This window comes from Venturia canescens, chromosome 2 (assembly GCF_019457755.1).
Source record: "Venturia canescens isolate UGA chromosome 2, ASM1945775v1, whole genome shotgun sequence".
NCBI lineage: Eukaryota > Metazoa > Arthropoda > Insecta > Hymenoptera > Ichneumonidae > Venturia > Venturia canescens.
The window spans coordinates 24205193-24218053 of record NC_057422.1 but is presented as its reverse complement, the minus strand read 5'-3'; the positions used below and the strand labels follow the sequence as shown (position 1 = coordinate 24218053).

Below are 12861 nucleotides of genomic sequence, written 5' to 3'. Positions count from 1 at the left end.
AATAAAAATTATAATCGAATAGATTTATTTAAAACTTTTATCCTTGGACTCGTATGGAGAATGAAGACTTTAAAACAGATTTCTACCGTTCAACCACCCTGCAGACAGCGAAGCGCTTGCTGCAGTGCATTAGACGATGGGCGGTAACAGCACCGACTAGGCTCAGCGTTGCAGCTTTCGACCCCACCGAATGCACACACCGTGCCGGTACTGTGCATAGTATCAGCAACATCTATACTCGCACCATGTGACACCGTGGGGTTACTCGTTTTTGGACTGCACAAATTTCTTTCTGGGTGTGTGTAAAACGTAGACGTTATCGGAAACTGATTTTTTCGTAATTGCAGTCAAAAGTGACGAAATTTTATTAGAACTATGATTCCGTGGAACACTTATACTTTCTACTTATACTTCATACTTTCTATTGTGAAAGCAAAAAAAAAATTTTTACTTCGCAATTTTTCAGAAAAAAAACAGGAAAATATCAAAAAGTGCCTTGAGCATGATATAAAAAATTTTTTTTTAATTAAAAATTTTGGGAATTTTTTTTTTTTTTATGCACCAACGATTTCCGATGGAGCTCCAAGAAAAAAAAATATCGGTATTTTTTGCATCACCCTAGTGTAAACCCTGTGTGTACAACCCAGACGTTGTCGGACTTTTGATTTTTTCGTAATTGCAGTCATCATTTTTTCATACCATACTGTAGTATGGTGTAGAAAGTAGAAGAAGAGTTCAGACATGAGCGAAAATGACCGAGCGCGCGGAAGTGGTCGGTGCGGGTGGAACAGCAGACGTGGGGAAGGCGCTCAGCACACTTGTACTATTCGCCTTCCTGCGGCAGCCGTACGACCCCCACCATTCTCGCTACTACCGCGCGCCCGACCGGAGGCGTTGAAGCTTCTCGCTTCGACCGCAGCGTTGCGCAGGGAAGAAGCGTTTCCCGTACGCGCATTATCCTCCAAGAGTGCATATATTGCCGGAGCTGCTACGTGACGCGGCCGCCTGCAAAGTCGGCCATGTACCCTTATATCGGTATAGGATGAATGTGGTGATCAAGGAAAACCTTGATCACCACGGCAGGGTAGGCAACAAAGTGATCACGGTGAGACAATCCCAGGTAGATTACGCGGGTGTCGTAGGTAGCGCAAAGGCAAAAGGTAATCGACACCTGGTAATTTCCTACCCAATAATTCATCCGCGAGTTAACCTACCACACGGCGACAGAAATCACGAGACGTAAGAGCCCGCGATTCGAAACAATACATGACGCAACGCGAAAGGCAAAAGATAGGCGAAATTACGATCGACGACGGAGAATAACGTAATTTACCATAGAATATCGCAAGAGAGGTAACAGAACATACGTCGATCGAGGGGGGCAACGAGCTCCTAAGGAAACCCTGAGCCTGTTCGCAAGCATTTTTTTTGGGATCGTTCCAAATAAATTATAATATTATGGCACACAAAAACAAAAAATTTCAATCAGCAACAACGGTTCCTTATTAGATAGAACTAAACCATAAACTTCCCCTTGGGAAAAAAAGGTTGGGACAAGTACATTGATGGTCCCTTGTTTCTGGATGAGATAGAAAAAAGATAGAAAAAAGATTCAGAACGAGGAAAAAAATTCTATAGAAATAATAAACCAAAAATTGAAAAGTTCAAAAAAATTCAACAATAAAAAACAATCGAAAAAAATTCTGTTAAGAAAAATAAAAATTTTCAAAAAAATTCATAAATATTGAACAAATTGAAAAATGTACTATCCAAGTTACATGCAGTATAAAAATGTATGATATCAATTAGAGGCCAAGTTTTTATTGATAATTTGGAATATTTATTGAATAAATCGGAAACTTTAATTGAAACTCATGATAATTATTTTCAAGAAAAAAGTTAATGAAAAAAAAGTCATAACGGAAGTTACGTGCAGTACTAAAATGTATTATATCAATTCGAGATCAAGTATTTATCGGTTATTCGAAATATAATCTCCGGCGACAAATGAGCGTTGAGAATCCTTGTCGGGCTCACAACGTTTTATCAAAATTACTAAAAAATTAATGGAAATGAAATCATTAAAAATTCACATGAAAGTCATTCGTTACTTCAACAAGGTACACACTTTAAAGAATCGATTCCCCTCCGATTTTCAGGATCCCCTGGAATTATTCACAACATTCAACTTCGATTGGATCGGTACAAATTATGTTCAAATACGTCTTAAACGTACTTGTCCGGCCCATCACTTTTTATTCAAATTGCTCATTCGAAAACAAATCAAAAACAAAGTTAATGCATGTGTTAATATTAAGGAACAGTAATTCCCGAGGAAATAATTTTCCTTCGAATCGCTCTTGTTAAAGATAGATCAAATTCAAGACACGAAAAATCCAACAGATTTGCCCACTTTAAATGTCGCTTTTGCATTCTGAATCTAGAGATTTCATTTCATCCAAAACGTGCCCTCAATGAAATATATTTCCAAAGTTTGTAAGTGGCCGCTGAGGTCTAATTATCCACAGTTTGATAGTTGCTGAAATAAAGTACCCGAAAACTTCTAACATTTACTATGCCAGAACTCAAAGCAGCAAAAAAAACTAAGCGAACTTAATTCAACAAAGCAACAGAATTCAAAGACGTTTAAGGTACCTGCATTGGTTTTGGAGAAAAACCATTTCAGGACAATTCAGAAATTAATTTAGAAATTCGAAAACTCACAATGGAGTAGAAAAAGGAAAATTAAAGTATCTAGAAATGCGGAAGACTTTTGTGATGAATTTTCTAGATTACATGATACGGTTGGAGGAAATGATTTGAATGATTGGCACACATGCTGGAACACAGAAATATCAAAGTTTGGAAGTATTCGCTGTATATCAGTCATACAAACTGCAATACTATTTGAAAAGGAACACTTAAAAACATGCCGAACCAAGTTCCATTACATATTACCATAATCAAAGATAAGGGGTGATCCGTCGCATATATATTTATCCACAGAAATTTCAGAGTTCGCAGGTATCTGCTGCGGTTCAATGTATCTGCGCAATGAGCTTCGAAGACAGCAATTTCAAATCTATCCATAAATGAGCAACTGAAGACTTTTATAATCAATTTTTTACTTCATATAGATATTACAGTTAGAGTCAAAATGTAAAATGAATGGCACAGTATTTAAATTGTATAGAATGCAGATTTTTGCAGTATTTTAATGATCCGAATCTACAGCATTATAATGAAATGTTGTCAAAAGTCATGATGTTACATTAAAATGACATAGCGCACATTGCATTCAGCAATTCTGTAAGTTTCTGGGGATGTTGGTAGGCATCATATTTGATCGCATCCAAAACTGAGCAACAGTAGACTTATTGGAATGAATTTTTTTTATAATAATTCCATATTTGTAGTTTGTAAAGTGGAAATACTCAACATACATGTCATTCTATAAGTTTTGTTATCAAAATTTGTGTTTGCATACCGCATTTCTAAGATACGACTTTTCATATCATTAGCAAAAAAAGCATCCAAAGGCTTTCTGAAAAAGTTTCCAAATTTATCACTCGACAGACCTAATGGGAAAAGAATAACTACACACTATACCAAGACCAGATTTTTTTTTGAAAATCTGATTCACAAAATGTGCAATTTAAGATCATGGTTAGAAACCTCTCGAATCATGTTACGACAATCATCATGAAGGAGTAGAAAATCATAGAACACATATTAGGGAACGAATTAATAATATGAATCGATCCGCTGCAAACTGAGCGGGTGAAAACAAGGATCGGAGAGGGCAGAGCCAAACAGAATATCAAGCAAAATATGGGGATGTTTAACCCGCTTACGGCACACTGGTGCCAAATTGGCACCGGCGTTTTCTTTACTTAACGGTAACTTCTAGACCTTTCGCTTTCGGGAGATTTCTTTTGTTCGACAAACTCTACCGAAGGGTCCCCTAAATGCCTGTACCTATGCCGCGTCAGTGGCTTGTAAGCAGCCGGTTTGAGCGCACGTCAAACTTGCCGTAGTGCCTATCTGGCACCAGTGTGCCGTTGAGCGTTGCGCATTCGGTGTCTGAGTGAAATTTGTGTAGGCATTTTGTTCAACTCCAAGGGATATTTTCTATGCAAGTGAGTATGTTTTGAGCACAATTTGTAATATAAAAATTTTTTTTTCATATTATTAATGAAAAATTAAGATCGCGCGCGCCGACGCTTCAAAGCACGAGACAATCGATTGTATGATTATGTTTTACAAACAAAATACATATTAGATAATACAATCAACAAAATATAATATTTGAATTTGTATTTAATTTCTTTTTATTGAAATTCATTCAACTTTAATTTTTTAGGATGGCTGCGGAAGGTCGGAAGTACAATCTTCGCTCCATTCGAGCGGTTGTTCAGACGTTTTCTGAATCCGACGATGATCTCCGTGAAAACGTGGATTCTGACGATGAGGTATTTGTACCTTCAGATACTGGAGACAGAGATAGCGAGCAGTCAGATGACGAGGAAAATGAAGATGAAGGAAACAATGAGCAAGAGTCGGATTCCGATCTAGAGAAGGAGAGTGAGAGAGCAACAAAGAGAAAGCGTGTCTCCGAAGCAGCTGAGCGGATACGCAAACGTGGTCGGCCCCGAAAAAGTATACCTGCGAAGTGCGGAATAAAATGGTCAGAAATTGTACCTGTCCGGCACGGTAGGCGTTCCAGCGCTCATCAGACGTTCGAACCGTCCCCAGCCAACGCTGCTCTCGAAATTGACTCACCGTTAGATGCTTTTCAGATTTTATTTTCAAAAGAGATTATCGATATAATTGTACTACATACAAACGAAGAAATTGATCGGGAAGTCGCGCGTCTTAGAAAAGATAATCTAGTCGTTCAATCTTATCACTCGCACACGACAAGCGATGAAATTAACGCGTACATCGGTGTACTGATTTTTGGTGCGGTTTTTCATCAAAACAAACTGAGCTTGGATGATATATTTTCTGAGCATCATGGGTCAGGTTTCTGTCGCGCGGCATTTTCTGAGCACAGATTTCAATTTTTGAATTACATGGTGCGATTCGATGACAAATCTACGAGGGAAGAGCGACGGGCTCGTGATAAATTAGCTCCAATACGTGAGATTTGGGACATGTTCATAAAAAATTGTACCGATTCATATGAACCGTCAACCGATATTACGATTGACGAGCAACTCATCGGTTTCAGGGGCAGATGTTGTTTTAGAATTTACATGAAAAGTAAACCGGATAAATACGGCCTCAAAGTGCTCATGTGTAATGACGCTCAAACTTCTTACATGATTTCAGCCATTCCTTACGTAGGGAAAGTTACCCCTGAACGCGGTGATTCAGTTCCAACTTATTTCGTTCGAAAACTACTCGATTGTACTTCGATTCCAGGTACTTGGCGGCATATAACGATGGATAGGTGGTTCACTTCGGTTCCTCTTTTCGAAATGTTGCGCGAAAAATATCAGTTGCGAGCGGTAGGAACTATTCAAAAAAACAGGACCGAGATTCCTATACAAATGAAAACTTCTGGTAATGTTGGTACGTCGAAATTTGTTTACACACCAACTTTAACTTTGGTTGCTTACACGCCGAAAGCGAACAAAATTGTACTCGTATTATCGTCGATTCATCACGATGCTTCGATTAATCGAACGACAGGAAAACCCGAGATGATAATGTACTACAACGCTCACAAAGGAGGAATCGACACTTTTGACCAACACTGTCATACGTTTAACGTAGCGCGCAGAACTCGCAGGTGGCCGTTAAAATTTTTTTTTAACATGATTAATCAGGCGACGATCAATGCACAAATTTTGTACAATTTAAAAGTGAGCAATGAAAAACTCAGCCGTTCAAAGTTCCTCAAAAATTTAGCGTACGCTTTGATTACGCCACATGCGCAAATGCGATTAAATTCGCCTACCCTTCGAATTTCCGTCAAAAACATTATCTCGAAAGTTTTGAAAATAGATATACCTACGACAGATGTCCCAAATCTCTTCCGAGACGAAAGTCGAGGCAGGTGTGCCCTTTGCTCCAATGAAAAAACCGGAAAAACGCGTACGCGATGCGGAAAATGTATGCGTCGAATATGCGATGAACACCGTGCAGGTATTTGTACCTCTTGTGCTATTGGCGACGATTAGAATAGAATAAGAGACTGTAACGAATCGATTTGGTGATTAAAATTTACTAAAAACAATGATTTTTGCGTGAAAACGCACGAGAGTCGTTTATTTCTAAGTCGAAAAATCACGCACTTTCGACCTCCCTTAAAAAATACTAAAATCCTTTTTTTCTCTCAATGACCTTAACAGGCTTTTACTTTACTTCATACAGAATAACTACGATCAAGAATTTTGAAATTATCATGATTAGTTGAAAAATGGCACGCGAAAAACAAAACTAGTTTTTTTCGAAGAAATTTGTTTAGTTTTTTAAAAATTTCTATAATATAAAAATAATAAACATCAAAAACAATGTGCCTACCATATTTGCGATTAAATTCCCTGCAATTTGGCGTTAATTTGAATTAATTTGACCGAATCTGTCATGAGTTATAAGATTTTGAAAGTGCGCGGTGCCGATTTGGCACCAGTGTGCTTGGAGTGGATACAAAAATGAAGTGTGCCGTAAGCGGGTTAAAAATAATCACGATACAAGAAATAAATTAGAAAATATTTATTCAATTAAAGTTTCTATTATCATTCTAACAGTTGCGTGTATTTTTGTTCTATTTATTCGTATATATAACCTATGTACACATGATATATAACCACGCCACTGACAATTTATTCGCACTGGACAATATTTCTCGTACTCTGGTTTAATTGAAGGATTATTTCAGTTAACACTTATTTCCAATCGAACGAAATAATGAAATCTTGAAAAGTTTCGTTGACATATATGCATCGCGCATTTTTTATATTCTTTTTCACACACACATCACAGACTACATTTACGCGGCCGCTTTGATACCGGTTTAATATATCACAAATAACAAAATAAATAGTAATATGCACTTCTTTAGATGACGAAAATTATTTTTTTATTGATCCCGCACGCACTATTCGTAATGTTGTTACGTCCTAGCATTACGCTAAACGCCCCTCACTTTTTCTCTTCAACTCAAACGCTATCACGAGTATATTTCTAACCTTTATCATCATTTGTCAATACATAGTTCGTATCTAAGAATGTATATAAACACAGAGCGTATCCAGACCATCCATAACAAATACATCCTGCGAGACACTCGGCGCTCGCACATATTTTTTTCCTCAACTGTCCATTCTTTAAACACTCACAACGCGTGCCCTAGACTCTCCCCGACGTTCCGGCGCCATAAATAATCCCACAAGACGAGCACGGAAAACCAGAAATAAACAGTCCAAGACCGATTTCCTATCCTTGAATTTATTATCAATGCAGCATTTCCTAAATCCACACAAAATTCCAGAGACGCGTTCCGAAACTCGCGTTTCCCACGAGTCCCGAAAACAGATGCTCTTATCTCAAGTGCAACACGTGCACATCTCAGAACTCCGCTCAGCACACTTTCCCTAATTCTAAGAAATCTCGAGCGACTTTTCCTCCAATCATATCTCCGGAAAAGTCTCCCCCATATTCAAATCCAATCATCAAATCAGACGATACTTTTTACCCAATCCAAACTAAAAAACCACAGAGAACAAACCCCCTCTACAGCATCCTACCCCCAAAAAACACATCCTCCTCTCGAACTCTAACTAGGCTAAGAATCTTGGTTGTTAGTCAGTTAGCAGCGAACCTCGAAACAATTAAGATCGGAGAACTCTCCCTCTCTAATCCAAATCACTTGGGAGAACTCTGTCATAATCGCTAACTCAAAAGTACATAGAAAAACATTTCAATTTCAAAGTGTAAATAAGTGTAATAGTCAATCAATAAATTCATCAATATATTTTGTAGTGAACAAAATATCATCGCATACACTTATTTCGCAAAGCCTTCGACACCGCTCAACAATTGGAAAATCCTTCCAATTCGCGGGCACAACCTCAATAAAAAGGTCACGTATACCTGAAAATATAGTATATGTTCTCGGGCCTCGCACAAGTCCCAAAGAAGACTCACTGGCAGAGGTACTCAACGTACACTCTGCTTCTCTAAATCGGCGACTGTGCGCCCCCAACTAATCCTCCCTCCTGGGACGTAACATATTACTATATTAAAAACTGGTGGCAGCGGAAACCAAAGAAAAAACAAAAAACACCATTTTTTAATTTTATCTTCAAAACTGGTGGCAACGGAAAACAACAAAAATCAGCAAACACCAATTCTTCAATTTTATCTCCAAATTGGAGGTATCGGAAAACAACAACAAAAACCCACCACTTTTAATTTTATATTTAAAATTGGTGTCAACGGAATTCACACCGAAGGACAACATCGAAAATAAACATCAACAAGTATCAACGAACTCCAGAAATCTCCTCCAACACGTACGAGTACTCCAAGCCATCGGAGGGACACAGCCATAAACCATCGGCATCATCGAAGAGCAGGTCAAAAACACCAGCAGCGGTAGACCACTAGCAGCATACAACTCAACAACAGGTTCATCAGCACGCGTCACCCGACTACAAGATCTTCGTAACGTAAGTCATAAAACTCACAATGTCCAACGAAGACCGGAACCCCATGAACGTCTACGGACAGGGCGGACCGCCAAATCAAGATAACGCAGGTCAACCGAATTCACAGAACGAATTTGGACCAAATCCCAACCCTCTACAAGTTAATGTAGATATAGACGTACTCAGTAGATATATTGCAGATAATATTCAACGTCAAGCTCCCCAACATGTCAATGCTAATCGAGCACCAGAAAACACACCATACCCCATACATGCGAATTATAAAGATTTCACTAGGTATGTACCAGAGTTCGATGGTACAACAAAAACGTGTTCCCTCAATACTTTTATTAATTATTGTGAATCCGCAAGAGAATACACTCAAGCGATTGGCGAAAGACCAGTAGTCGCATTACTGAGAAGTAAATGCAAAGGCGTTGCATGCGAAAGTCTAGAAAGTTTCACAATTTCAACAATCGATGACCTCATCAACATTTTGAGAAGTAGATTCATTACATCGAAACCCTTGTTCGCGTGGCTCGAGGAATTAAACACTTTCGAACAAAAAGATAAAGAAACATTGCTCGCTTTCTATAGTCGAATCAACTTGCATCTTACTCAAACTCAACAGGCCATCGGCTTGTCAAAATTGCAAGACCCGGAAGGAGCAAAAAATTACGCTCGAGACATGGCAATAAATCAATTCCGTAGAGGCGTAAACCCAGCTTACAGCGCTCACATACCTATGACAGTCTTCGCTACCCTCGAAAGTATTTATCAACAGACAATCGAAATCGAAAAACTAGTAGGACCAATAGAAAGAAATAACAAAAATCAATCAACCTGCCTCCCTATTAGTTCGCAAGATAACAAAAACTCAAATAATAAATCAATGCAAAACGCAAACACGACCGGTAAACTTTGTAAATTTTGCAAGAAAACAAATCACGTTACGGACGACTGTTACGCTCTTGCAAAACAAAACAAACAACAAGAACAACAACAAAAACCTCAACAATTACAGCAACAACAAACGACTGAAAACAAAAGTAGCGTATCTTGCAACTATTGCAAAAAACCGGGACACGTAATAAACGACTGTCGTAGGAGAGCGTACAATAACGGCAAAAAGGCTGCGGCGAATGCAGGTAACCAGCCGGGAAACGAGTCAACGACCCCTCGGCCAGGTGCCTCGACGGGACAGAATCAGTAGAGGCACCAAAATCCGAAAGACCCGAAGAAATAAAACGAAATATCCTTCGGGCTAATTGCAATCTCAGCGCGTCTTCTCATAACTATAACGCGCCAACCATCGTATTAGAGTCACGGGACTTAATCAAAGAACAAACCCTATTCCTCGCTGACTCGGGATCGCAACTAAATCTAATCAAAATTCAAAACATCGCAGATAAAAATTCAATAAACGAATCGATCATTTACGAACTATACGGAATCTCAAGTTCCGATAGACCTAAAACTCTCGGTCAAATTAACATCGCTATTCATGGAAAACCGGAAATGTTTCATGTTGTAGGCGACGATTTTCCTGTAGAATTTGATGCAATACTTGGTCATGAGACCCTCGGTAATAGCAACGGTAAAATTGACTGGATGGAGAGGTGCGTGCAAATCAAAGATGTAAAAGTACCATTTACAAACACCGAATCATTTCTTCTGCGGGCCAGACAGAAAATGGTCATGTTTGTTCGAGTGGGAAATACTCTAGAGACAGGCTACGTACCCCGCATAAGATTTCCAGAAGGCGTTTACGCAGGCGAAGCATTGGTGAAAAACACCGACGGCAAAGCTTACCTTTACGCTATCAATACCCTTGACAAAGACGTTAAAGTGGACGTTCCCGTTATATCCCTCTATCTTTTTGATATGAGTACGGATGAAAACGAGGAACAGAACGAAGATTCCGCAATTGGCAAAGCTAAAATACATAGTATCCCTTCTCGGACGCGAGAAAATCGTGTAGAAAACGTGATAAACCTTTTGCGCCTCGACCACCTTAATGTCGAAGAGCGAGATGCGGTAAATGCACTCGTTGCAGAAAACGCAGACCTCTTTCATTTACCGGGCGACCCTCTGAAATCAACTAGCGAATGCAAGCATCGAATCTTAACAGTGAACGACAGACCTGTCAACACGAGACAATACCGACATCCACCCTTTCAAAGACCAGAGATCGAAAAACAAATTAACGATTTATTAGAACTCAATATAATCGAACCATCTAAATCTCCGTACAATTCACCGGTGTGGATAGTTCCGAAAAAAGCAGACTCAAAAGGCAATAAAAGATGGAGACTTGTGATCGATTTTAGAAAACTCAACGAAGTCACGATAGGAGACGCTTATCCTTTACCCTTAATAACCGATATCCTTGATCAACTCGGCGGAGCAAAATACTTTTCAATTTTCGATTTAGCATCTGGATTCCACCAAATACAGATGGATCCAGCAGATAAACATAAAACGGCTTTTACAACCCCCCACGGTCACTACGAGTTTAACAGAATGCCATTCGGTCTAAAGAATGCACCAGCAACCTTTCAGCGCCTAATGGACCTCGTACTTAAAGGTCTTCAGGGCAATGAACTGTTCGTATACCTGGATGACATAGTCATCTACGCTTGTTCCTTAGACGAACACAATAGTAAATTCAAAAAATTGGCCGAACGTCTACGAAATGCTAATGTCACTCTTCAAACCGACAAGTGCGAATTTCTAAGAACGGAAGTACGGTATCTAGGTCACCTTATATCAGCTGATGGCGTAAAACGCGACCCTAAAAACATCGAAGCGGTTCAAAAATTTAACGTACCAAAGACCCCAAAAAACGTTAAAGAATTTTTAGGACTTGCAGGTTACTACCGGCGTTTCATAAAAAATTTCGCAGCAATAGCAAAACCATTATCAGATCTAACCAGCAAAAATATCGAATTCCACTGGAATTCAGAACATCAATTAGCATTCGAAACGCTACGCGATAAGCTGTGCTCTGCTCAAAATCCTTCAATACCCAAATTTGTCCGAACCCTTCATCGTGACAACCGACGCATCTAATTATGCGGTCGGTGCAATTCTTTCACAAGGCAAAGTCGGTCAAGATCCTATGGTGGCTGCTGCCTCAAGGGTCCTAAACAAAGCGGAACGGAATTACTCCACCACCGAAAAAGAGATGGTCGCAGTGCTCTTTGCAATAAAAACCTTCAGACCCTACCTTTATGGCAGGGAATTCTTACTTCTAACGGATCACCGACCACTTGCTTGGATCGACTCAATGAGTGACCCGACGTCGCGTGTACTGAGATGAAGAGAAAGATTAAAAGAGTTCGAATATAAAATCGAATACAAACCGGGAAAAATAAACACAAACGCTGACGCACTATCGCGTAATCCAATAACTCTCCCGATAAAACTCAAATGGCGAATCAGTCAGACACCTACAGGTGGAAAGCTATTAAGCTTGAACCCAGGTATCGCCAGAACATACTCGTCTGTTTCAAATTCAGACAAAAACTTAAAGAGACCCAAAGTTTCTTTCTCTAATTCGGAAGGTGATCAAAAAGATCCCTCCACATCAAACCCTGTTTCGGAACTAACTGATTACACGGATACGGAAGTTCCTAGAGAAACGTACGTTAATCAAGTTGGTGAAGAAACAAACGAAATCCTAAATCATCAGGGATCTGATCAATCGTCTGATATATGCCTCAATAATGGGAGCATCCTAAATCCAGAGCTCGAAGAAATAAATTCGTCTAAATCTTTTAATTCCGAGCATCATACGAATTTACGAGAGCAAAAAGAAAAAACAAGTTCGTCTAAATCTAGTAGCGCAGAGCATCATACGAACTCGTTACAAAATCAAAAAGCAAACTTGTCTAAATCAATTAACTCTAACCCTCATACAAGTTTGCAAAGAAAAAAGAATTCGTCTAAATCTTCAAATTCCGAGCATCATACGAATTCATCAAAAAATTTAAAAATAAATTCGTCTAAATCTTCAAACTCAGAGCATCACACGAATTTATCAAAAAATCTAAAAACAAATTCGTCCAAATCAACCAATTCAAAACGCGACGCGAATTTGTCTCTTAATTCAATCAAAAAACAAAAATCTCAAAGTAACAATTCAGAAAACCAAGAACTCTATTCGGAATACGATAGATGTAAAAGGAAAATCCTAATG

At 39.0% G+C, this 12861-nt stretch overlaps 1 protein-coding gene across 1 annotated transcript; it reads left to right on the top strand.

Moving 5' to 3' along the window:
• Window positions 1-3853: 3853 nt before the first annotated feature.
• LOC122406585 (uncharacterized) lies at window positions 3854-6244 on the top strand. The gene is made up of 2 exons (XM_043412117.1): window positions 3854-4139; window positions 4364-6244. The coding sequence occupies exon 2, from the start codon at window positions 4365-4367 to the stop codon at window positions 6186-6188; it is 1824 nt and encodes a 607-aa protein (XP_043268052.1). The 5' UTR covers window positions 3854-4139; window position 4364; the 3' UTR covers window positions 6189-6244.
• The last annotated feature ends 6617 nt before the right edge of the window (window positions 6245-12861 follow it).